This window comes from Engystomops pustulosus, chromosome 7 (assembly GCF_040894005.1).
Source record: "Engystomops pustulosus chromosome 7, aEngPut4.maternal, whole genome shotgun sequence".
NCBI lineage: Eukaryota > Metazoa > Chordata > Amphibia > Anura > Leptodactylidae > Engystomops > Engystomops pustulosus.
In genome coordinates this window covers 78,432,775-78,455,956 of record NC_092417.1, presented here as the reverse complement: position 1 = coordinate 78,455,956, position 23,182 = coordinate 78,432,775, and the positions used below count along the sequence as shown (strand labels likewise).

Here is a 23,182-nt window from a genome sequence, read left to right as displayed (position 1 = left end):
GTATTCTCAGTGATGTCACTGCTGCTCTCTAGAGTATAGACCGGCTGTATTCTCAGTGATGTCACTGCTGCTCTCTAGTGATGGATATGCTGCACTCTCAGTGATGTCACTGCTGCTCTCTAGTGATGGATAGGCTGTATTCTCAGTGATGTCACTGCTGCTCTCTAGTGATGGATAGGCTGTATTCTCAGTGATGTCACTGCTGCTCTCTAGTGTATAGACCGGCTGTATTCTCAGTGATGTCACTGCTGCTCTCTAGTGAATGGATAGGCTGTATTGTCAGTGATGTCACTGCTGCTCTCTAGTGAATGGATAGGCTGTATTCTCAGGGATGTCACTGCTGCTCTCTAGTGAATGGATATGCTGCAATCTCAGTGATGTCACTGCTGCTCTCTAGTGATGGATAGGCTGTATTCTCAGTGATGTCACTGCTGCTCTCTAGTGAATGGATAGGCTGTATTGTCAGTGATGTCACTGCTGCTCTCTAGTGATGGATAGGCTGTATTCTCAGTGATGTCACTGCTGCTCTCTAGTGAATGGATGGGCTGTATTCTCAGTGATGTCACTGCTGCTCTCTAGTGATTGGATAGGCTGTATTCTCAGTGATGTCACTGCTGCTCTCTAGTGAATGGATAGGCTGTATTGTCAGTGATGTCACTGCTGCTCTCTAGTGAATGGATAGGCTGTATTCTCAGGGATGTCACTGCTGCTCTCTAGTGAATGGATATGCTGCAATCTCAGTGATGTCACTGCTGCTCTCTAGTGATGGATAGGCTGTATTCTCAGTGATGTCACTGCTGCTCTCTAGTGAATGGATAGGCTGTATTGTCAGTGATGTCACTGCTGCTCTCTAGTGATGGATAGGCTGTATTCTCAGTGATGTCACTGCTGCTCTCTAGTGAATGGATGGGCTGTATTCTCAGTGATGTCACTGCTGCTCTCTAGTGATTGGATAGGCTGTATTCTCAGTGATGTCACTGCTGCTCTCTAGTGAATGGATGGGTTGTATACTCAGTGATGTCACTGCTGCTCTCTAGTGAATAGATAGGCTGTATTCTCAGTGATGGCACTGCTGCTCTCTAGTGAATGGATAGGCTGTATTCTCAGTAATGTCACTGCTGCTCTCTAGTGATGGATAGGCTGTATTCTCAGTGATGTCACTGCTGCTCTCTAGTGAATGGATAGGCTGTATTGTCAGTGATGTCACTGCTGCTCTCTAGTGAATGGATAGGCTGTATTCTCAGTGATGTCACTGCTGCTCTCTAGTGTATAGACCGGCTGTATTGTCAGTGATGTCACTGCTGCTCTCTAGTGAATGGATAGGCTGTATTGTCAGTGATGTCACTGCTGCTCTCTAGTGAATGGATAGGCTGTATTCTCAGGGATGTCACTGCTGCTCTCTAGTGAATGGATATGCTGCACTCTCAGTGATGTCACTGCTGCTCTCTAGTGATGGATAGGCTGTATTCTCAGTGATGTCACTGCTGCTCTCTAGTGATGGATAGGCTGTATTGTCAGTGATGTCACTGCTGCTCTCTAGTGTATAGACCGGCTGTATTCTCAGTGATGTCACTGCTGCTCTCTAGTGAATGGATAGGCTGTATTCTCAGTGATGTCACTGCTGCTCTCTAGTGTATAGACCGGCTGTATTGTCAGTGATGTCACTGCTGCTCTCTAGTGAATGGATAGGCTGTATTGTCAGTGATGTCACTGCTGCTCTCTAGTGAATGGATAGGCTGTATTCTCAGGGATGTCACTGCTGCTCTCTAGTGAATGGATATGCTGCACTCTCAGTGATGTCACTGCTGCTCTCTAGTGATGGATAGGCTGTATTCTCAGTGATGTCACTGCTGCTCTCTAGTGATGGATAGGCTGTATTGTCAGTGATGTCACTGCTGCTCTCTAGTGATGGATAGGCTGTATTGTCAGTGATGTCACTGCTGCTCTCTAGTGTATAGACCGGCTGTATTCTCAGTGATGTCACTGCTGCTCTCTAGTGAATGGATAGGCTGTATTCTCAGTGATGTCACTGCTGCTCTCTAGTGAATGGATAGGCTGTATTCTCAGTGATGTCACTGCTGCTCTCTAGTGAATGGATAGGCTGTATTCTCAGTGATGTCACCGCTGCTCTCTAGTGAATGGATAGGTTGTATCCTCAGTGATGTCACTGCTGCTTTCTAGTGATTGGATAGGCTGTATTCTCAGTGATGTCGGTGCTCTTTAGTGCATGAATGGGCTGCTTTCTAAAAAAAAATCACCATTGCTTTCTAGAGAATAGATAGGGTAAAATGTAAATACTTCACCTTCTGCTTTCTGCCTGAATCATATTTATATATAACAATTAATATTTCTGCTATAGACTGTCAGTAACATATCTGCCTGTGACCAGATTGTGCTCATTGACTGCTTGAGGGAAAAGACAGAAGATGAAATCTCTTTGATATCTGGATCCTTGGTACGTGTTTTGTATAAAAGGCGATAAAGAATTAGATGTATTTTGGTATTTGCCTAAAGTGATTGCTTGACTGCCAATTCTGGACAGGGATGTGGTTTTAATATGCAGCCTTATTTTCTTCCTGCGCAGAGTAAAATATTTTTTCCTGGACGGATTGATGGGAAGTTTCTCCCTAAACCAGCAGTGCAGCTGTTGACTGAAAAGGCGGTGGCTCCAGTTCCGTTTATTATTGGTGTTAATAATCATGAGTTTGGATATGTGCTCCCTATGGTGAGACATTGATGTTTTCTAATGATCTTATAATGAGCTCCAGACCTATGTCTGCAATGGCAGTAGTGGTCCAGACATGAAAAATAACACTGTCATGCAGCGGCATAACTTGTACCTGAGGGGCCCCAGTACAAAATCTGTGCCAGGCCCCTGACTAGAACGTATGGTTTATAGTAGTAGTCTTCTCATATGGGAAAGTGACACCTTATGGGTCCCCTAAGCCTCTTTGGACCGCTTGCGACTGCACCCGCTCAAAATATGCCCGTGCTGTCATGGATAACCTCACTCTGCTCAATGTTGTTTTTGTGTTTTGTGCACAGACCTTTAATATTACTGGACTTAAGGAAGGGCTGCCAAGAGATCACGTTCAACACATTCTGATGAGCAAGCGCCTACTGGTATCTGCACACTAAATAGAACCTGTTTGCTTCATTGTTACAGATCTCCTGGTATTGTGTCACTAAATTAAAGTTTTCATTTTGTACATTTTGTAGGGTGTACAACAGGAGATAATTGCATTAGTGATGGACCAGTACTTTGGGAACACCACTGACCCCTTTAAAATCAGGGACAACTTCTTGGATTTATGTGGTGATTATATGTTTGTGATTCCAGCCCTCAGCACGGCCAACTATCACCGAGGTATGAGATACATTAGTAGAGATTATAGATTACTTCCATGTATAATGTTTGTAGTAACTTTAGTGTGTTTCTCCTGGACTGATCCTGTATGGCAATCCTGTCACTCTCACTACTTCTGAGTTACTGTATGCAATTTTATATTCCATCTACATCCAGAGATGCTATTTACATCATGTCATATGCCAGTTATACAGATGTGGGCTGTCACAGCATTACACTATGTAGACACAAAGGCACATCACCTATTTTATAGAATCCTTCCAAAAAGTTTGTTTAGGCCAATCTTAAATGTCTTTTTAATATATATGGGGGGAAAAGCTGATACCAGACGTCTCTTTGGCTTTTTTCCTTTGAGAACAAAAATATTTCAACACGCCTAAGTTTTCTTTCCCCCAACATTTGCCATCACCCCTGAAAACATTAGTGGGTTAGTCAGTCTCTCTGAAACAATGGGGCAGATTTACTTACCCGGTCCATTCATGATCCAGCGGCGCGTTCTCTGTGGAAGATTCGGGTCTTCCGACGATTCACTAAGGTAGTTCCTCCGATGTCCACTAGGTGTCGCTGCTGCGCTGAATTCCGTCGGAGTGCAGTGAAGTTCACCAAGGCAGGCCGGGTTCAGGTAAGCGCATGTCAAGCAACACAAATTTTTTTAAAAATACTTTGGTTTCTCCGAATCCGAACGGTTTTCCGACGGCCACGTCCCCCGATTTCCGTCGCATGCATGCCGGCGCCGATGCGCCACAATCCCGGGGCAAATCAGGGAAAATCGGCACAAAACGGTAAAATTCGGGTAACCCGACGTAAAAACGCGATTCGGGCCCTTAGTAAATGATCCACAATAAGTTTGGTTAACATTTGTGTAATTTACATGGTCACCTTAAATTTTCAGTCAACTCTCCATTTCTTTCCATTATTCTGGAATTTGAGAATCTGACTATTGTATAATGCTTCATGATGTACTACATCTATCTCCACAACAATTAATGCCCTTTAAAGTTCTGACTGACATTTTCAGAGTAACAGAATATAGTCACAGATTTATCTATTTGCAGATTCTGGAGCTCCTGTCTATTTCTATGAATTCCAACACCGGCCCTCACTCTTCAAGGATCTAAAACCCAACTATGTGAAGGCCGATCATGCAGATGAGATCTTCTTTGTGGTAGGAGGACCATTTCTTGATAAAGGCATCATGTTTTCCGGTAAGTTGCTAACAATTTTCCATGCAGGTAAAGAAGGATAGGGACAGATTTTTTAAGATAAATACACCAGACTTTCGGCTGCCACTGTTGCTGAATGTCTTTTGTAGGGGTTGGCTGGAAATTCATAATGGTGGCCTATCCCTTGGATTAGCCATCAATATATGATCAGCCCTCACTGATCAGCTTCTTGATACTATGTAAACTTGGAACACAGAGGCAGAAGAAGTTGGCTATGTTTCCCTGTTGGGGCTAGAAAGTTAATGGGAGCAATGACTGCATTCATGGTTTCAGCTGCTTCCTAAAAAATGGACAGGAAACCTTTCCTACATCATGTGCACAATATTTATCATATGTTTTTGTTGGAAAAGGAAACATACTATAAAGGAGGCAGGATTAAGATGCCACCTACTTATGTAAAAATAGTGTCACAAATTTCTGTAAAAGAGTATGCCAATTAATAGGTATACATATTATAAAGGTGTACTTATAATATAACTAAGTAAACAAGCAGGATCGTTGTGGCACCTCCAAATTAAAATCCAAAAGTTTTTATTAGAGATGCATTAAAACACATGCAGGCTATGTATGACCTGTTTACATTTTAAAGCATCTCTAATAAAAAACTGTTTTTGTTTAATTCAGGGGGACAATATAGTGCTTGTTTACTTGGATTAACCTCAGGCCACCACTCAGGACTTCACTTCTTATGCAATCGGATATAGTAGAGACTGTTTTTACAAAATATCTCATACAACTGTACCAACCTCAATAATTGCAACAGATATTTGCTGACAAACACAGCGACACCTCTCCAGGTAACTAAACAAGCAAACAAAAGCTAGGTCCTCAACACCGCAACTAGCAAAATCCTACACTGATTCAAAACCAATGTGAAATGTGTAATAACTAGTACAGGAATTGAATGTGGGATTAATGTTTGTATATAATAATTACCTATGGGTGTGCATCATTACCTTCCCGATCGAAGTCAAAGATGAAACAGAGGTTTGTGTCTTGTTATATAGAGATGGATGTTCTCAGAGATCTCTTTTTATATCATCACATTATTATTAATATTATTTAGCATATAATACAGTTAAATTAAATGAATAAAAATGTATTAAAAAAAATAAGGGGTAATGTCCGCTGCTCTTCTGGAAAAAATGCAGACATGGGGGTGCATTTACTTACCCGGTCCTGTTGCGATCCCCACGGTGCGTTGTCCGACAAGGATTCGTATCTGCTGCGATTCACTGAGGTCGTGTGCCCAATTTCCTTCATGTGTTGCTTCCCCGCTGAGATCCGCCAGAGTTTACCTTCTTCTTCCTGGTGCATGTAAGTGCTTGATATTGCGACACAATTTAGTTTTTAAATTCAGTGGTTTGTCCGAATCCGTCAGGTTGTCCACAATCCGATCGCGTGTGCGAAAAACCCGGGGCAATTTGCTGCAAAAAGAAAATATTCGGGATACCCGACAGAATTGCGGTCCGTGGACCCTTAATAAATGAGCCCCATGATGTCTGTGTTCAGACCATATTGTATAAGTTTTTTTCACATCTGTATACCATCCGTAATTTTCACATGTGCCATCCATTTTTTGCGGATCCATTGACTTCTATGGATGTACATGGTCCTCATGCGAGATAAAATATGAATGCTGCAATTTTTTTCTCACTGGCTGCACATCCATGAAAAAAAGGGACATGTGACCAGACCCATAGAAAAAAAGTGGGTCCATTTTCCATCTGCAGAAAAAGTATAGCACATGGACATCAAAAACACCCATCTAAATGAGCCCTAAATTATACTCTTTAGTATACTATTTTATATTAACATTACTAGGACAACCTTTACAATACATATACTACACTGTCATAAAACACTTAAGCTTCTCCTCACAAAACCCTGGTTAACTGTAAATGATCGCATGTGTTTCAAAGAAAATGCTTCAGATCCAAGGATAGGACGGCACTCGCTGATACTATCCACAAACTTTATTTAGCGTACAGGCAAGCAGACATGTGAGGACTCCGAGGTACACCTTTCGGACCTCGGCGTCCTCACATGTCTGCTTGCCTGTACGCTAAATAAACTTTGTGGATCGTATCAGCGAGTGCCGTCATATCCTTGGATCTGAACTGTTACGTCTATTTACCTTTGGGACTTGAGCACCGCAAGTAATCCAATTGCATCTGAAGACTCCAGCAGGTACTGCACACCGTCTTTATTTTTCAGGAGTTAACCAGCGAGAAGCAGCGGGGGTTGTGCCTGTTCTACTGTGATTCTTTCCTCCCTTGCTGGAATTTCAAAGAAATGCATATGCGATCAGACTGAGCCCCGCCCTCAGTCGTATGCATTGCATTTCTAAACGCAATGTAAACATTCTTTTCTTGAAAATATTGTATCGGGATGGAGTATCATAATACTTTTCTGGGTATCGTATTGCACTCAAGACTCTAGTATCAGTGCAACCCTAGCCACAGTATGTAGAGCATTTCTGTGGTCAACCTTCATTATACATACATCCATCTACACAACCATTCTTTCCAATTTTATGTTCACAGTCAGGAATATCCATATTCATCATAGAGATGATCCATATAGTGTAGCATAGTTCCTAAACTCATTGCAGCAGAAAAAAAAAATCTTTGTGCTGTGCATGTATGTGTTGTGATATTTACTTGCCTGAAATGTCCGTTTCCTGGAGTCCGTAGGCAGTACATACACAAGGGGTTAATGTCTCCCTACTGCCAGTTAGAACAGACAGGTTAATTAGCAGTACAACAGTTATCAATTAAACTAATTAGCAACCTCTCTGGAGCATGAGAGCACCTGAGACCATAGTATGATGCATGTTGATTATCAATATTTAATAGAAATATAGGGAGGGAAAACTTGTATGCTGCCTGCGGACTCTAGGAAATGGAAATTTCAGGCAAGTAAATTTCACATTTCCTGTTTGTCCTAAAGCAGCACATACACAAGGGACTTGCCTAGCAGGTGTTGGATTATGTCATCGTCCGTGGTGGTCCAGAGTCTGACAGTAAGATCCAGCCAAGGACCCCGCCAGAGTTCCGCCACCTATGCTGGTTGATCTTACCACCATCGTGGTCCAGCAGTCCCAACAGATTGCCATGCAAGGTGAACAGCTCGGACAAGTCACCGCCATACTGCAGCAGTTGAAGGCTACTCAGAGACTTCTTCTGTGACTCCGGTTTGCCTGCCTTCCTCTGGACCTAAGCTGAGACTCTCCATTCCATCAAAGTATGATGGGGACCCAAGTTGTGCAGGGGTTTTAACACCTAGTGCTCCCTGTGCATTGAGCTTATTCTGACTCAGTTCATCACAGAATGGTCTACGGTGGCATTCTTCATGGCATCATGGCATGGGCTACTCCCCTCTGTGACAGAAAAGACCCAGTTACAGCTGACATAACCTCCTTTCTTCCAATCTGTCTTTGAGGAATCTGCACAGACGTCTTCAGCTGAGACCGCACCGCTGAACCTGCATCAAGGGGACTCATCTGTCAATGATTACGCAGTTCGGTTCCTGAGCTGGCCTGGACGAAGCAGCCCTGATAGTGACCTTTAAGAAGGGAATTTCGGGACAAGTTAAAGACGCGCTGTCTGCACGTGACCTGCTGTATGGAAGTGGACAGAGCTTGGCTGTCTAACTAGGAGCGTTCCAGGTAACATCAGGAGAATCTGTGCCAGCCCGGAACTCTTCCTTCAGTCCTGTCCTCTCCGTCCGGGAAATGCATGCACCTAAGATTCTCGGGAGAAGTGTCCCTAGGTGAACATTCCCATTCTTCTCAGCACAGGCACTGGTAGCCAGTTCCAGGTTTCTGCCTTCTTGGATTCCTGTTCGGCAAGAAACTTCGTGGATGCTGCCCTGGTATCTCAGTACCGTCTTCCTATGGTCCGTCTCGAGAAGCCACTGGTCATCTTGTCAGTCAGTGGGCAGATTCTCCAAGACCCGATCCAGTACCGCACTGAACCCCTATTCCTACAAGTAGGGGTCTTGCACAAGGAGAGACTTTCCTTTTATGTACTAAATCGTTGCATGCCTTCAGTTCTTCTGGGCTTTCTGTGGTTGCAGCGCCATGCTCAACTGGCAGACTGGTGAAGTTCTCCGCTGGGGACTGGAACGCCAGTCAAGTTGTCTAAAATTGCCTTGTCCAATCTCCACGGTCTCGCTTCCGAAGTCCTCCAAGCCTCTGGTGGGTCTCCCTGCTCCATATGTGGACTTTGCTGATGACTTTTCAGAGAAGCAAGCAGAGACTCTGTCACCACATCGACCCTCTGACTGTCCAATAGTGTATCCCCTGTCTGTTCCCGAAACCGCGGCCATGTCAGCCTATGTGAAGGAGAACCTTTAAAGGGCTTTATACACAAGTCTTCGTCCCCCGCTTGTGCGTGATTCTTCTTCGTGGCCAAGAAGGATGGATCTCTCCATAATTGCATGGATTACCGCGGTCTCAATAAGGTCACAGTGAAAATCCACTACCCCTGATCGTGGAACTGTTTGATCGTCTATGAGGCGCCAAGGTTTGCGCCAAGGTTTTCACCAAGTTGGACCTGCGGGGGGCATATAACCTCATCCACATATGTGAAGGTGATGAATTGAAAACTGCCTTCAATACTCCACTTTGAATACCTTGTTATGCCCTTTGGACTCTGTAACGCATCGGTGGTGTTCCAGGAGTTTGTCGTCTATCTAGACAACATCCTGGTGTTCTCCCCAGACATTGGGGCACATTTACTTACCTGTCCGAATCACGATCCCCAAGGTACGTTCCACGTAGATCCTGCACCCAATATCCTGCATGTGTCGCTCCCCGCCCAGGTTCGCCGGAGTTCACCTTCTTCCTGGTGCATGTAAGTGCTTGGCTTGCGACACAAATTTGAATGTTAAATCCCGCGCTTAGTCCGAATCTGATTTGTGTCGCGTGAAAGCCAACGTGGTTGCGAAACAATCCGATTGTGTGCGACGTGATCCCCGAAAAATCGGGAAACCCAACAAAAATGCAGCCGCAGGATCCTTAGTAAATAACATTGTGTCCCATCGGGTCCATGTACGTCATTTTTCTCAGCCGTCTAAGGGCTAATCGCCTATATGCCAAGCTCGAGAAGTGCCAATACCATCAGACGAGTCTCCCATTCCTAGGATATATTATCTCAGACAAGGGTCTACAGATGGATCCTGCAAAGTTGTCTGCAATACTTCAGTGGCCTCATCCAGAGGGACTTCAAGCCATCTAGAGATTCACCAATGACTGTCGGCAGTTTTTTCCACATTTCTGTTCCCTGGTATCTCCCATTATGCCAACCCTAAGCTCTGGCCTGCGGTGGCTGAAGAAGCTTTCACTAAGCTGAAGTCTGCCTTTTCATCTGCTCCCATTCTCACCCAGCCTGATACTGAGAAACCGTTCCTGGTAGAGAGGTTGATGCCTCATCCGTTGCCGGAGCCATTCTCACCCAGAAGGGGCCCAAAGGCTGAACTCTCACCTGTGGGTTTTTCTTCAAGACCTTTTCAGCTGCAGAAAGGAACTACTCTATTGATGACTGGGAGCTTCTGGCTTCTGGCCAAACATATCGTTACTCCTGAATGGCTGGTTCTTGCTGCTCCAGTGGACCTTCGGCAACTTCCTCCTAGCAAGACTTATGTCCTACCTGCCCTTCGGAAAAGGATACTGACTTGGGGACATTGCTCGCGGGTAGCTGAGCACCTGTCGCCCTCATGTCCTGTTTCTACTGGTGACCAGATCTGGTCAGGGATATATGGGATTTTGTGGGTTCCTGCACTTCTTGTGCCTGAAATAAACCATCTTGTCTTAAACCTGCAGGTCTTCTTCTGCCGTTGCCCATACCCAGCTGCCGTGGACTCATGTGGCAATGGACTTTATCACCAATCTTCCATCCGTCAGGATTCGGTATGCGTGGATCCACTGGACCACCATGGGAGGTGGTACTAGCCGACACTTGGGTCCAGGGTCTAAGTGGCACCTGGTCTTCACCAGAGACTGCTGCAAAGCGGGATGGTCTTGCTGCTACAGGGTGCCACCAGGTCGTTCCGCAGGTGCAACTAGCCCGCGGTGGCAGCCGAGGTTGAGGTACCTTAGCAGGAGACAGTCTCAGGGTCAGGTCCAGGCACAGGGTCAGGGCAGGTGGCAGAGATGCAATGTCAAGTCCAATCGGGGGTCAGCAATGGGAGGGCCAAGCAGATGGGAACGGGAACACAGGCACACAGAAACGTAGGACATGATCACGATCTAGGATGCTGTCGGCGGGCTCCCAAGATCTCTCCTCTGGCCCGAAACCCTTCCAGTCAATCAAGAAGAACCCGCTTACTCTTCACCATCTTCATATTGAGGATCTCCTTTACTTCATAGATGTCAGAGAAGTCAGCCACAGGAGCAGGAGGAGATACTTGCCGGGAGAAGTGGTTCAGGACGACAGGCTTGGAGTTGGGATGCGCATGGTGGGGGCAAGGCGCATCTAGTAGGACACTGGATTGATGTGAGTCAGGACTTCGAAAGGACCCAAGAATCGTGGACCAAGCTTGTACCCAGGAATCTTCAGACGGATGCACCTAGAGGATAACCAGATCTTGTCACCAGGAGAGAACACAAGAGGAGGTCTGCGTCTCTTTCCAGCCTGGAGCTTGGTATGGGCAGAAGCCTGTAACAACGAAAGGCAAGTCTGCTCCCAGATGGATTTCAGATCTCACACCAACTCCTCAACAGCAGGGACATCTGAGGAAACGGGCAGAGGAAGAGGAGGGTGTGGATGCTGTTCATAGACAATGAAGAAGGGAGCGGAGCCAGAAGATTCGGAATCCAGGGAATTGTACAAGAATTGCGCCCATGGCAACAGAGTGGACCAGTCGTCTTGACAAGCAGAAACAAAATGACCAAGGTAACATCCCAGAGTCTGGTTAACCTTCTCCACTTGTCCATTGGACTGAGGGCGGTAAGCTGAGGAGAAATCCAACTTTACCTGCAGTCGGCTGCAAAGAGAGAGCCAGAAGTGGGAAACAAACTGAACTCCCCGATCAGAGACTATGGGGGTCATTTATTAAGGGCCCGATTCGCGTTTTCCCGACGTGTTACCCGAATATTTCCGATTTGCGCCGCTTGTACATGAATTGCCCCGGGTTTTTGGCGCACGCCATCGAATTGTGGCGCATCGGGGCCGGTATGCGCGCGACAGAAATCGGGGGGCGTGGCCGAACGAAAACCCGACGTATTCGGAAAAACCGCCGCATTTAAAAACCGAAATGTGTCGCATAAGGACCGCTTACCTTCACCTGGTCCAGCTCGGTGCATTCCGGCGCGATGAGTTTACTTTCAGCGCAGCAGCGCCACCTGGTGGACGGCGGAAGAACTACCTTATTAAATCCCGGCCGGACCCGAATCCAGAGCGGAGAAGCCGCCGCTGGAACGCGAATGGACCGGGTAAGTAAATTTGCCCCTATGTGTAGAGGAAGACCATGCAGCCAGAAGATATGTTGAAAGAAGAGGCTGGCAAGACGTGGAGCAAGCGGCAGACCTGGAAGAGGGACAAAATGAGACATCTTTCAAAACTGGTCTGTCACCACCCAGATGACGGTATTGCCAGAGGAGGATGGAAGGTCCGTGACAAAGTCCATAGCCATGTGTGACCACGGGCGACTGGGTATCGGCAACGGAAGCAAGAGACCAGCCGGTTTCATATGGGAAGGCTTATTACAGGCACAGGAGGTGCAGGATCCCACAAAGTTCTGAACATCCTTGACCAAGTCAGGCCACCAGTAGTAGCGGGAGATGAGGGCCTCGGAGCGTTACACCCCAGGGTGGCCAGCCAGGCGTTAAGAGGGTCCCCAAAACAAAATCCTCTTCTGCAGAGCAGGTCGGACATACGTCTTGCCAGGGGGAAGCTGCCGAAGATTCACTGGAGCGGCAGCAACCAAATGTTCCGGAGAGATAATATGCTGAGGAACCGGCTCTTCTCCAATGACATCTGAGGCACGGGAAAGGGCATCCACCTTGATATTCTACTCCGCAGGTCGGAAGTGGATCATCCGGTTGAAGCGGGAGAAGAAGAGTGACCTTTGGGAAATGGGAAATACCATAGTAGAGAAATGTGGGATAAACTGGCGTTAGTAGTTCGCTAAGCCCAGGAACCTCTGAATGGCTCGAAGACCTTCTGGACGCGGCCACAGCAGAAGTGCTGACAGTTTGGCTGGATCCATCTTGACACCTTTGTCGGAGATTATGTAACCGAGGAAAGGTAGGCTTCGTTGGTGGAACAGACATTTCTCGAGCTTGGCGTAGAGAGGATTATCCCGTAGACAGCCAAGAACTTGCTGCACATGAGACTGGTGGGACTCAAGGTCCGGGGAGAAGACCAAAATGTAGACCACGACACACGTATACAGCAAATTTTGAAAGATGTCATCGACAAATTCCTGGAAGACAGCTGGAGCATTACAAAGTCCAAAGGCATCCCAAGATATTCAAAATGTCCATCTCGGGTGTTAAATGCTGTCTTCCATTCGTCACCCTCGCGGATCCAAATGAGGTTGTAGGCCCCACGCAGGTCCAGCTTGGAGAAAATCCTGGAACCGCGCAGGCGGACAAAGAGCTCCGTGATCGATGGCAGAGGATAGCGGTTCTCAACAGTAATCCTATTAAGTCCACAATAGTCAAATTGACCAAATTGGACACTTTGGGGAATATTTATCAAGTCAGTGGCGTAGAAGCCATGAAATAATCGCAAATGCTAGCTCGTAGTTAGCACTTGGGATTATTTTCCTGAGTCTTCCACCTGGGGCGTGAAAGGGGGGCACATCATAAAGGGCAGTGGGCCGGCATAGTGTGTTCCTGTCCCCCACACTTGCGCACTCGCTGCAGCTTTCGAATTTTCATATGTGAAACTCTGCGCAGGACCCCGCCGTTTATTTCAAGAGGCAGGAGCTGCGCACGATTTCCAGCATGTGATAAATATCCCCCTATTACCTTTGTCAAGCAAATATATGTCATCAAATGAGTCAGAGTCTCCTAATAATTCTCTCTCTGAAAGATTTTCATCTGAGAAAAACACTGTTCTGTAGTCTTTCTAGATTGCTTACTAGCAGGCTCAGAAGCTAGAGCAGAGTGTATGTTTTGGAAAGTCTCTGACAGCTGATCTTGAAAACAAGAAATAAAGCTAGCAGCTTCTGCTTGCTCGTGGGTGGGTAGATGAACATACCACACATGTTTCCTGTTGCAGTCATTAGGTAATGGCTGATCACACCTGATGAAAAGGGTATGCTTACTTTTCCTGGATCTCTTCCGTAAAAGGGGGTGAGGAAGAAGGAGGGGCCATCTAAGCATGGAAGAAAGGACAAACTTTTAGAATGCAGTTAGTAAATAACATCATACCTCAGGGTTATGAGTGCAGAGAACCCTGTAACAGCAATGGAACTTAACACTGGGCTCCAAAAATTTGCACCACCCTATTCCCTCCCCCTGACCCTCCTATCATCAAATAAAATCTTCCATCAGAAGAAGAAGGAGGGGATTGCCACATCAGCAGAAAGCAGAGGGGAGCTGCATTATTCATGATTGGAGAAGCACGCGGTATTATGCTATGAGTTGTAGCCACACCAAACATCACCAAGTGCTTCCTATGAGCAGTATACCACAGAAGGGGGAAGGATTAGGAGACAAACCCTGGAGACCAGATGTTTCCTATACAAGAGCTTCACCTGTAATATAAAGGAAATACATCCATGAAGCCCCATATTTGCAAAAAAAAAAAACATACTGAGGGTTAGGGGAGTCACCCCCCATTACTACTAAGGAGTCCTGGCCACAGGCCTAGTTATGAAACGCTCTTTAGAAATGTCTGTACTGTCCTTCAAGGTATTTGTACATTGTAAGGAGGTCATTTTTATAAGATGAATAGTAATTCTAGTTATAAGATTTATAATATTCTAGTTTCCCCTATTCCCCTAATAATCTTGGTTGCTCTCCTCTGCCTCCGTTCCAGTTCTACTATATCCTTTTTACACACTGGTGCCCAAAACTGTACATAATATTCCATGTGTGGTTTGACGAGAGATTTGTACAAGGGCAAAAATTTGTCCTTGTTATGAGAATCTATGCCTCTCTTGATACTGTACATCCCATAATTTTACTTGCTTTAGCAGCAGGTACCTGACACTGATCAATAAAAATTGAGTTTACCATCCACCAATACCCCCAAGTCTTTTTCTCCATCAGTTTTACCAAGAAATGTATCATTTAACACATAATTATCATTTTCATTTCCTCGACCCAAGTGCATAACCTTACATTTATCTATATTAAACATCATCTGTCATTTTTCAGGCCTCCAGTTTTCACAAATTCCTCTCTAATGTTATACTATCCTCCTCTGTATAAATTACATAGGAATTTACAGAGCTTAGTATCATCTGCAAATATTGAAACTCTACATTGTAACCCTTCTACGAGGTCAATGATAAAAAATATTAAAGGGGACCTACCACCACGATTCTACCTATAAAGGTAGAACGGGTGGTAGGTGGATAAATGGGACGTAAGGATAGCCCTTTTTGGGCTAATCCTTACGTCCCGGCTATCCTTTTGTAAACTTTAATCAGTTGATATGCTAATTTAATTAAGCGGCTACTGGGGCGTGGAGTAGCCGGACATGAGGCTACTAGTCGCGGCTACTCCACGCCCCAGTAGCCTTGTTCCTCCGCCTACCATGTAATCTTCGGCGCGCAGCACCTCTTAGCTGCGCGCCCTTGTCCGAGCACCCGGCGTCTGCGCATGCGCAGTAGCGCCGGCCTCGGAGCTACGGCTGCGCACCCGTAGGCCTGCGTCCTGCGCATGCGCAGAACGCAGGATATTCCCACGAGGGCGCGCAGCTACGAGGAGCTGCGCACCGAAGATTACCCGGTAGGCGGAGGAACAAGGCTACTGGGGCGGGGAGTAGCCGCGACTAGTAGCCTCATGTCCGGCTACTCCACGCCCCAGTAGCCGCTTAATTAAATTAGCATATCAACTGATTAAAGTTTACAAAAGGATAGCCGGGACGTAAGGATTAGCCCAAAAAGGGCTATCCTTACGTCCCATTCATCCACCTACCACCCGTTCTACCTTTAGAGATAGAATCGTGGTGGTAGGTCCCCTTTAAAAAGAAATGGTCCCAATACTGACACTTGTAGAACCCCACTGGCAACTTTAACCCAATCTGACAATGTGCCATTAATGATGACCCTCTGTTTTCTGTCACTAAGCCATTTGTTTACCCAAATACACAGATTTCCCCCTAGTCCAAGCAGTCTCATTTTATTTACCAACCTTTTATGTGGCACTGTATAAAACATCTTGGAATAGTCCAGATAACATCCACCGCTTTCCCCAGTTCCAGTCTAGAACTTACCTCCTAATAGAAATTGACCAGACTAGTCTGACAGGACCGGTTGCTCATAAACCCGCGTTGATATTGGATTGTAAGGTTATGCACAGTGACATAGTCCTAGATAGCTTCTCTAATAAACCCCCTAAAATATTTCCCCCACAACCGATGATAGACTCACAGGTCTATAGTCTCCAGGATCACTTTGTGACCCATTTTTAAACATTGGCACCACATTTGCTATGCGCCAGTCCTGTGGACCATAACCTGTCAAATATTAGAAATAATGGTCTGTCTATCACAGTACATAATATATGCAGTACCAGGGGGTGTATGCCATCTGGGCCTAGGAATTTGTCTATTTTAGTGGTGTTGAGGCAGCTGACATTTAATGGAGGATTTACATTATTCCTCATCATGTCATTTCCCGTGAGATTTTCCTAGGTAAAGACATTTGAGAAGGCAACATTTAATACATTGTCCCATTCCTCATCCCCTTCCACCTTGACCCCCAATTTATTTTTCTCTTTATAATCCTGTAATGCTTTGTTTTTTTAATACATTAAACGCCTTATCTTTCTCCTTTATTGTTGCCTTACAGTACAAGTTAACCACATAGTTTTTTTCCAGTTTCTATTGTGCTTATTCTCATATGCTATTTGTCTTTCACAGGAATTTCTTAGAATTTTTTTTTTTTTATTCCATTTATTCAATTTTATTTTTGAGAACATTGTCCCAGTTTATGCTCTTAAGCTCCTCCCTTTACTGTTGAAAATTTGCTTTTCTAAAGCTTAGAGTTCCTGTTGCCTCTCTTCTGAAAGTCATATTGCAGAATAATTCAAAGTTAATTATGTTGAAGGTCACTGTTACTTAGTGACCCTCAACCTGTTTTTGTCAGGTCTTTTGGTAAAGATAAGACCCAAGAGTGCCCCCCCCCCCTTCTTTTTGGGTCTTGTACCAGTTTTGACAGGTAATATATGTATCATTTATTTATGTATCATTGATTGATGAAGTAATGTTTTTGCTTGTGAACACTGTTCACTTCTTACCTGCATAATAATGACCATAGATGGAGTTAAACCATTGTAGTGAGTCTTGAGGAAATAAAGTACACATGCTTATCTCATCTTGGAGCTCTTTAGTATTTCTTTTTATGGTATTCTACATACATCACATAATTTAACCTATACTAATCCTAACTTTCCTTGTGTCTGCAATAAAACTTTATTGTTAATCCTGGTTCTTATGACAATCCAACATTTTTAAAATCCAATTGTCACAGACCAAAAAAAATCTGTCTGGGGTTACAATTATAAAATATACTGTACCGATTTACATACAAATTCAACTTAAGAACAAACCTACAGAACCTATCCTGTACGTAACCGGGGACCACCTTTATATACTCGTACTATATAAACTATTTACAGCATAAACATAAGGCATAAGACATAATACAAAGAATAAACTAAACAACATCAAACAAGAACACAAACCCATGTTTGGTGTCTGCAAGCCCTACATCACTGTATACTCAATAACCAAAACAAGAATCTACTATGTAGAAACAGCCCATCACCAAGGAGGGGAGATGACAGACTAAGGACCACTAACTGAGAACCCCCTCCAAAGGAGAAATGCCCTCCCTGTGCCCAGTCTCTGAGACTCAAGTCAGCTCATCTTCACCTGGTCGATGAGAATGTTCCTAACCACCTCATCCAGGAGGAGTTTTTTTACGCTATGTCGATACTAAGCACCCTGATCTCCACATGTAATACCTGACCACTAGGCTAACTAGGAATAACATGCAGTGGTCTCTCCCAGCCAGGCCTCTGAATGACCCATAGGTCTGCTCCGCATAGGAGAGACCGGCCAACCCGGGCTAATTGATGGAAAGTCCCACCCTATTGTACACCTATGTGTTAAATGGACAATATAGCAGGAAGTAGTCCATGCTCTTAAGTAGGCCCCCACACTTCTCCTGCGGACAACCTCTTTCCTCAGAGCTCTTGAGCCAGATTTGGGTAATCCCTGAGGGCCACAGGCTTCTGGAAATGGGTCAACAGAACCATCTTGTTAGGGAGTTTTTTTTAACATGGTCCTGATCTGCCTCCCCCCCCCCTGAATCCCCATTGGAATCGGGGTAGCATAACCCAGAAGCTGCCGAAGCAGTGTGTAAAAATCCTTCCATTCCTGGAAGAAAGGCTAAAAGCATCCCCTTCACGGAGGAGCCCTCTCTTTCCAGAGGAATACCATAGGGTTGCCATATGCAACCCTTGTACAGTAGGGTTACCTACCTTATCTGCTAACTGTTTGTTTACAGGGCATGGCAGCTCCACCCCGACAATGGCACCTGCCTGGCACATCCACCTGTCCCTGGAGACTGCTATGCCGTGTAAACAAACAGGGGCAGGGAAGGGATGGACAGCTGCGTGGGACACTGGAAGTGCCAAGTGAGGTAAGTATAGGTTTATTTTTAGTTACAGCCCCAGCCCCAATAAAGTTTTTATAAATATCAGACAACCCCTTAGGTCTTTTAAAACTCGGAAGTTAAGCCATCTGGACCTAGAGATTTCTTGAGGGCAAGCCCTTCAATTGCCAGGTTGACTTCCTCTGCTCTGAGAGAGGGTTCTACTCCTGGCTCAGGGACAGTTTCAGCCAGGAAAGCCAACATCACATCACAGTATAGATCCTTCCTGCTCAAGAGCTGAGAGTAAAAGGATCTGACAACCTCCAGAATCCCAGATCTGGCCTTTTGAGGTACTCCGTACTGTCAACCAGTCCTGTAACAACTTTGCCACTCACTGACATCTTGCAGTTTCTGTACCGGTCATGGGAGGGGTATTTATTTCTCTTTATACCTTTCAAAAACCAAAGATGTGTGCTTACACTATACTCCAAAGCTGCATGACCGTAGATGGAGTAAAATCATTGCAGTGTGGAAATAAGGTACAAATCCTTATCTCAACTTGTAGTTTTATAGAATTTCTTTTTATGGTATTCTGCTGGTGAAGTAGTATGTATACATACATGACATAACTTAACCTGTGCTGATCCTGATTCACCTTGTAGTGATCCTGAATTACATGTTATATAATGCTGCAGAGCAGGGACGTCACTAGGTCAAAAGATCCGGGGCTCGTGCCCCGGATCTTTTGGCCGGTGCCCCGGATCTCCCTGGGTCAGCAGGACATCACGGTCCTAGTGTTCACTGCTTTCCCTGCAGGACCTGTGATGATGTCACAATCACATGACCTGCAGGGGGAAGCTGTGCACTGAGCTGCAGGAGTGAGGTGAGAGGGAGAACATAAGAAGATCTATATGAGCACATTACAGGGGGACCTATATGGGGCACATAACAAGGGGATCTGTATGGGGCACATGACAGGGGGATCTATATGAGCACATAACAGGGCGATCTATATGAGCACATGACAGGGGGATCTATATGGGCACATTACAGGGGGATCTGTGTGGGGCACATTACAGGTGGATCTGTATGGGGCACATAACAGGGGGATCTGTGTGGGGCACATTATAGGGGGATCTGTATGGGGCACATTACAGGGGGATCTGTGTGGGGACATTACAGGGGGATCTGTGTGTGGGGCACATTACAGGGGGATCTGTGTGTGGGGCACATTACAGGGGGATCTGTGTGTGGGGCACATTACAGGGGGATCTGTGTGGGGCACATTACTGAGAGGGATGTGTGGGAGACGTTACTGGGGGCTGTGTGAGGACATTCCTTGAGGCGTGTTCACATGTTGCAGTAGGAAGGGCCTAGGTTTGATCTCACATGAGTTTCCAGTGAAATGCGTGTGATGGATAACGAGTGCCTGGTGTCTTGTATTTGTTTAAATGCAATCGTGTGAGCGTAACCTCAGGGTGGTGGCACACGTGCCGTTTTGTCTGCGTTTGCAAACGCAGACAAAGCCGCACCCACCTGGGTAGGCTGTGGCCCGATCGCATCGCCATTGACGTTTCTATGGACACGCCTGCGATCAGGAGCATTAAATTAACGCAAAACACCGGCGGCTCGTTCCTGATCCCAGGCGTTTCCATAGAACCGCTGATGCGATCGGGCCGCGGCCCGCCCCGGTAGGCGCGGCTTTGTCTGCGTTTGCGTTTTCAAGCGCAGACAAAGCGGTGCTTGTGGCACCAGCCTAAGGGTGGTTGCACATGTGGCGCTTTGAACCCGTTTTTAGAAAACACATCCATTTTTGTTAGTTTTTAATTAAGATAATTGGGAAGACTGGACAAAAACGGATGCGTTTTTTAACTGACTGAAAACGCATGACTAAAAACGTACTAACAGCGGGTTCAAAACGTCACGTGTGCCACCACCCTAATAGTGAAGTGGACATGTCAGCAGCAGTCACTGGATGTAAGTTAGGATTTCTCCTGTGGTTTCTGTAGCTGTATACAGCCTCAGTAAAGTTGATACAAATGCATTGGGGCCCGTGCCCCGGATCTTTTACCACCCTAGCAACGCCCGTGCTGCAGAGCTGCACTCAACATTCTTTTAGTATCATCACTGTTTAAATAGATTACTTACCCTGTACCAGGGTCAGTTTTAGACAAAATGGGGCCCTGGGCAAAACTTAAAATTGGGCCCCAAAATAAAACTATTTTATGAAATGATAACACTTTTACAAACAGTGGAATAGTAAGGCAATTTGTCATATGGGACTGTAGGAGAACGTTATAGCAGATAGACAGATAATAGGTAGATTGATGATAGAAGATAAATATGAAAGATGATAAATTCATAGATAACTAATATATATATGTATAAATGCAGAAATATAAGGTAGATTATATATAGATATATAGATAGCTAGATAGATAATAGAAGATAGATAAATGTGAAAGATGGATATGAGAGATATATACAATAGAAGAGAGATAGAAGATCGAGTGATAGATGGATAGATAATATGAGATAGATAGGTAGAATATATATAGAAAAATAACCAAAAAGCTAGATGGATAAATGGTTAGATAGACAGATATATGCTGTAGACAAATTATAGGAGATAGATAACTAGACAGATATATTTAAATAAACAAAAAAGTCCAGCAGCAAATCTTGACAAAGGCTGGGATACAGCTGAAACGTTGCATAGGATAGAATAAACACAGTTTTTTCACTTGAATGGAGTATATATATATGGACAGGAGATAGATGATAAGTATCTTCACCCGGGCATTCAACCAAGGGATATTTAAAGAGCAATATGTCTGCTGCCCATGAAAGTCTACATGCAGGGAGACCTTTTAGTACAGTGGAGCCCTGGGCAAATGCCCAGTTTGCGCCCCCCCCCCCCCCAAACACCGGCCCTGCCTGTACTGATTATGAGTTTTGTACATACATTATAAGTTATATCCTGTATTACACCAGAGCTGCATTCACTATTCTCCTGGTTGTGCGCAGTCTTAAGGGATGCAGGGGGGTACTTAAGGTTTGTTGATTTATTCCATTGATAACTTTCTTTTATATTGAAGGACCAGACACAGAGGAGGAGAAGAATTTAAGTAAAGCTGTTATGAAATATTGGGCCAACTTTGCTCGTAAAGGGTAAGTTTTTATGTTGTGTGTGCTTTGTGCTACAGCTACCCTCATCTACATGGAACATTCCTATACTTGGTAAAATCCTAAATGATGTTTACTTCTGATGCTATGCTAAAGGTTGTTTAAGCAAACTGATATTGTAAACCTAAAGCCGGTACAGAGGTCAATGCACAAATAGCCTTATTTCACCATTATCTCAATTATCTTGTGTATTTGGTGTATAGGATAATTTATAATAATAAATCCCGCTGTGAATGTTGAAGGGAAGTTTTCTTTCTTGGGCTTATTTACACATATTATGTAAATGCAAATGTGTATATGCCTGTAAGGGGTTAGCAATTTATATGCACTGCATATTATGCACAGCAAAATATAGGACATGTCATGTTACGGCGCTGGCCGCTTGCTTCTCTATGGAGAGGGAAGAGATGAGCAGCAGTCACCCCATCCTCCTCTCTATCGCGCGGCTGTATGTTCATAACATATATTGTGTGATTGTACCCTAAGGATTCATTCACACTTATGTATGCTGGGTGGGCACACGGGAAGCAAGCTGGAGAGGAGGGGGTTGAACGCTGTGCACCCCTCCCCTCTCCATAGAGAAGCAAGCGGCCTGCGCCCTAACACGGAAAAATCTTGGACATGTACTATATTTTGCCGTGCATAATATGCCGTGCATATGGACTGTTAACCCCTTACAGGCAGGGTCCTCCTTCCAGTTGTTTTCTGATGACTGTAGTTTCGTATTTCTACTCACATTTGTTTTTGTCCCAATGTAATGTATGTGAACTCCTAACTTATTGTACAGCATCCTGGATTTAATTGTGCTCTATAAATACATAATAAGAAAATAATAAGAAAAAGTGTGGAGGCAGCAGGAAACTGATCCTTCGTCCTGGTCTACATATCTAGGCTGCGCTGCAGCTCTGCAACTGTAGTGTTTTGGGATCAGGAGGAGGTAGGACACAGCAAGGTACACCTAGAAAATCCCCAGTATAATGGTGAAAAAAGACCACCCCCACCCGAATCTGGCATGGTTGGAAGCTAATATGAAATATTTTGCATTCCCTAGCAGCAATCAGACATTCAAACCTTGAGGCACTGTAACAAAAAGGTCAGATTTATTTTACCCAAAAAAGTACTAATGTAATTTACAGCAATTACTTTTCTAGATACTGGTCTTAAAATGGGGTCTGAAAAAGCATATCAATAGGGTGTTATACTCTATAGTGATTACCCATTAACTTTTAATACCGATTCCATTCCTCAACTTTTGCAGAGATCCTAATGGGCCAGGCTTGGTCCAGTGGCCGCAGTACGACCAATACAAAGGTTATCTTCAGATTAATGTAAACCCAAGTCCTGGCTACGGGCTTAAAGCAGAGGAATATGAATTCTGGACTAAGACCCTTCATCAGAAAATCCTGACACTATCCCAAAAGAATTAAGAGCACACGGGGGCAAGAGGGTGATAAATAATTGTAATCATTGTAATGAAATCCTTTCAATAAATATTCTTTTGTTCTGAACCTGCTGGCCTTAATTGTGTTTTTACATGACAGAAAAATATTTTTTAAATGTTCCTAAAACTTTACCTTTATACCATGTAAACCTGGTTGTAATTTGTCTTGGTTTTATCAAA

General features: G+C 44.8%; 1 protein-coding gene across 1 annotated transcript in view; it reads left to right on the top strand.

Moving 5' to 3' along the window:
- The window catches only part of LOC140070464 (pyrethroid hydrolase Ces2e-like), a 30,460-nt gene extending 7,391 nt beyond the window's left edge, over positions 1-23,069 (top strand). Inside the window, exons 7-13 of the mRNA XM_072117016.1 lie at positions 2,360-2,455; positions 2,585-2,725; positions 3,046-3,123; positions 3,220-3,367; positions 4,423-4,572; positions 21,474-21,546; positions 22,820-23,069. Coding sequence (XP_071973117.1) covers positions 2,360-2,455; positions 2,585-2,725; positions 3,046-3,123; positions 3,220-3,367; positions 4,423-4,572; positions 21,474-21,546; positions 22,820-22,988 — 855 coding nt within the window. The 3' untranslated portion in view covers positions 22,989-23,069. The remainder of the gene's footprint in view (positions 1-2,359; positions 2,456-2,584; positions 2,726-3,045; positions 3,124-3,219; positions 3,368-4,422; positions 4,573-21,473; positions 21,547-22,819) is intronic.
- Positions 23,070-23,182: the final 113 nt, after the last annotated feature.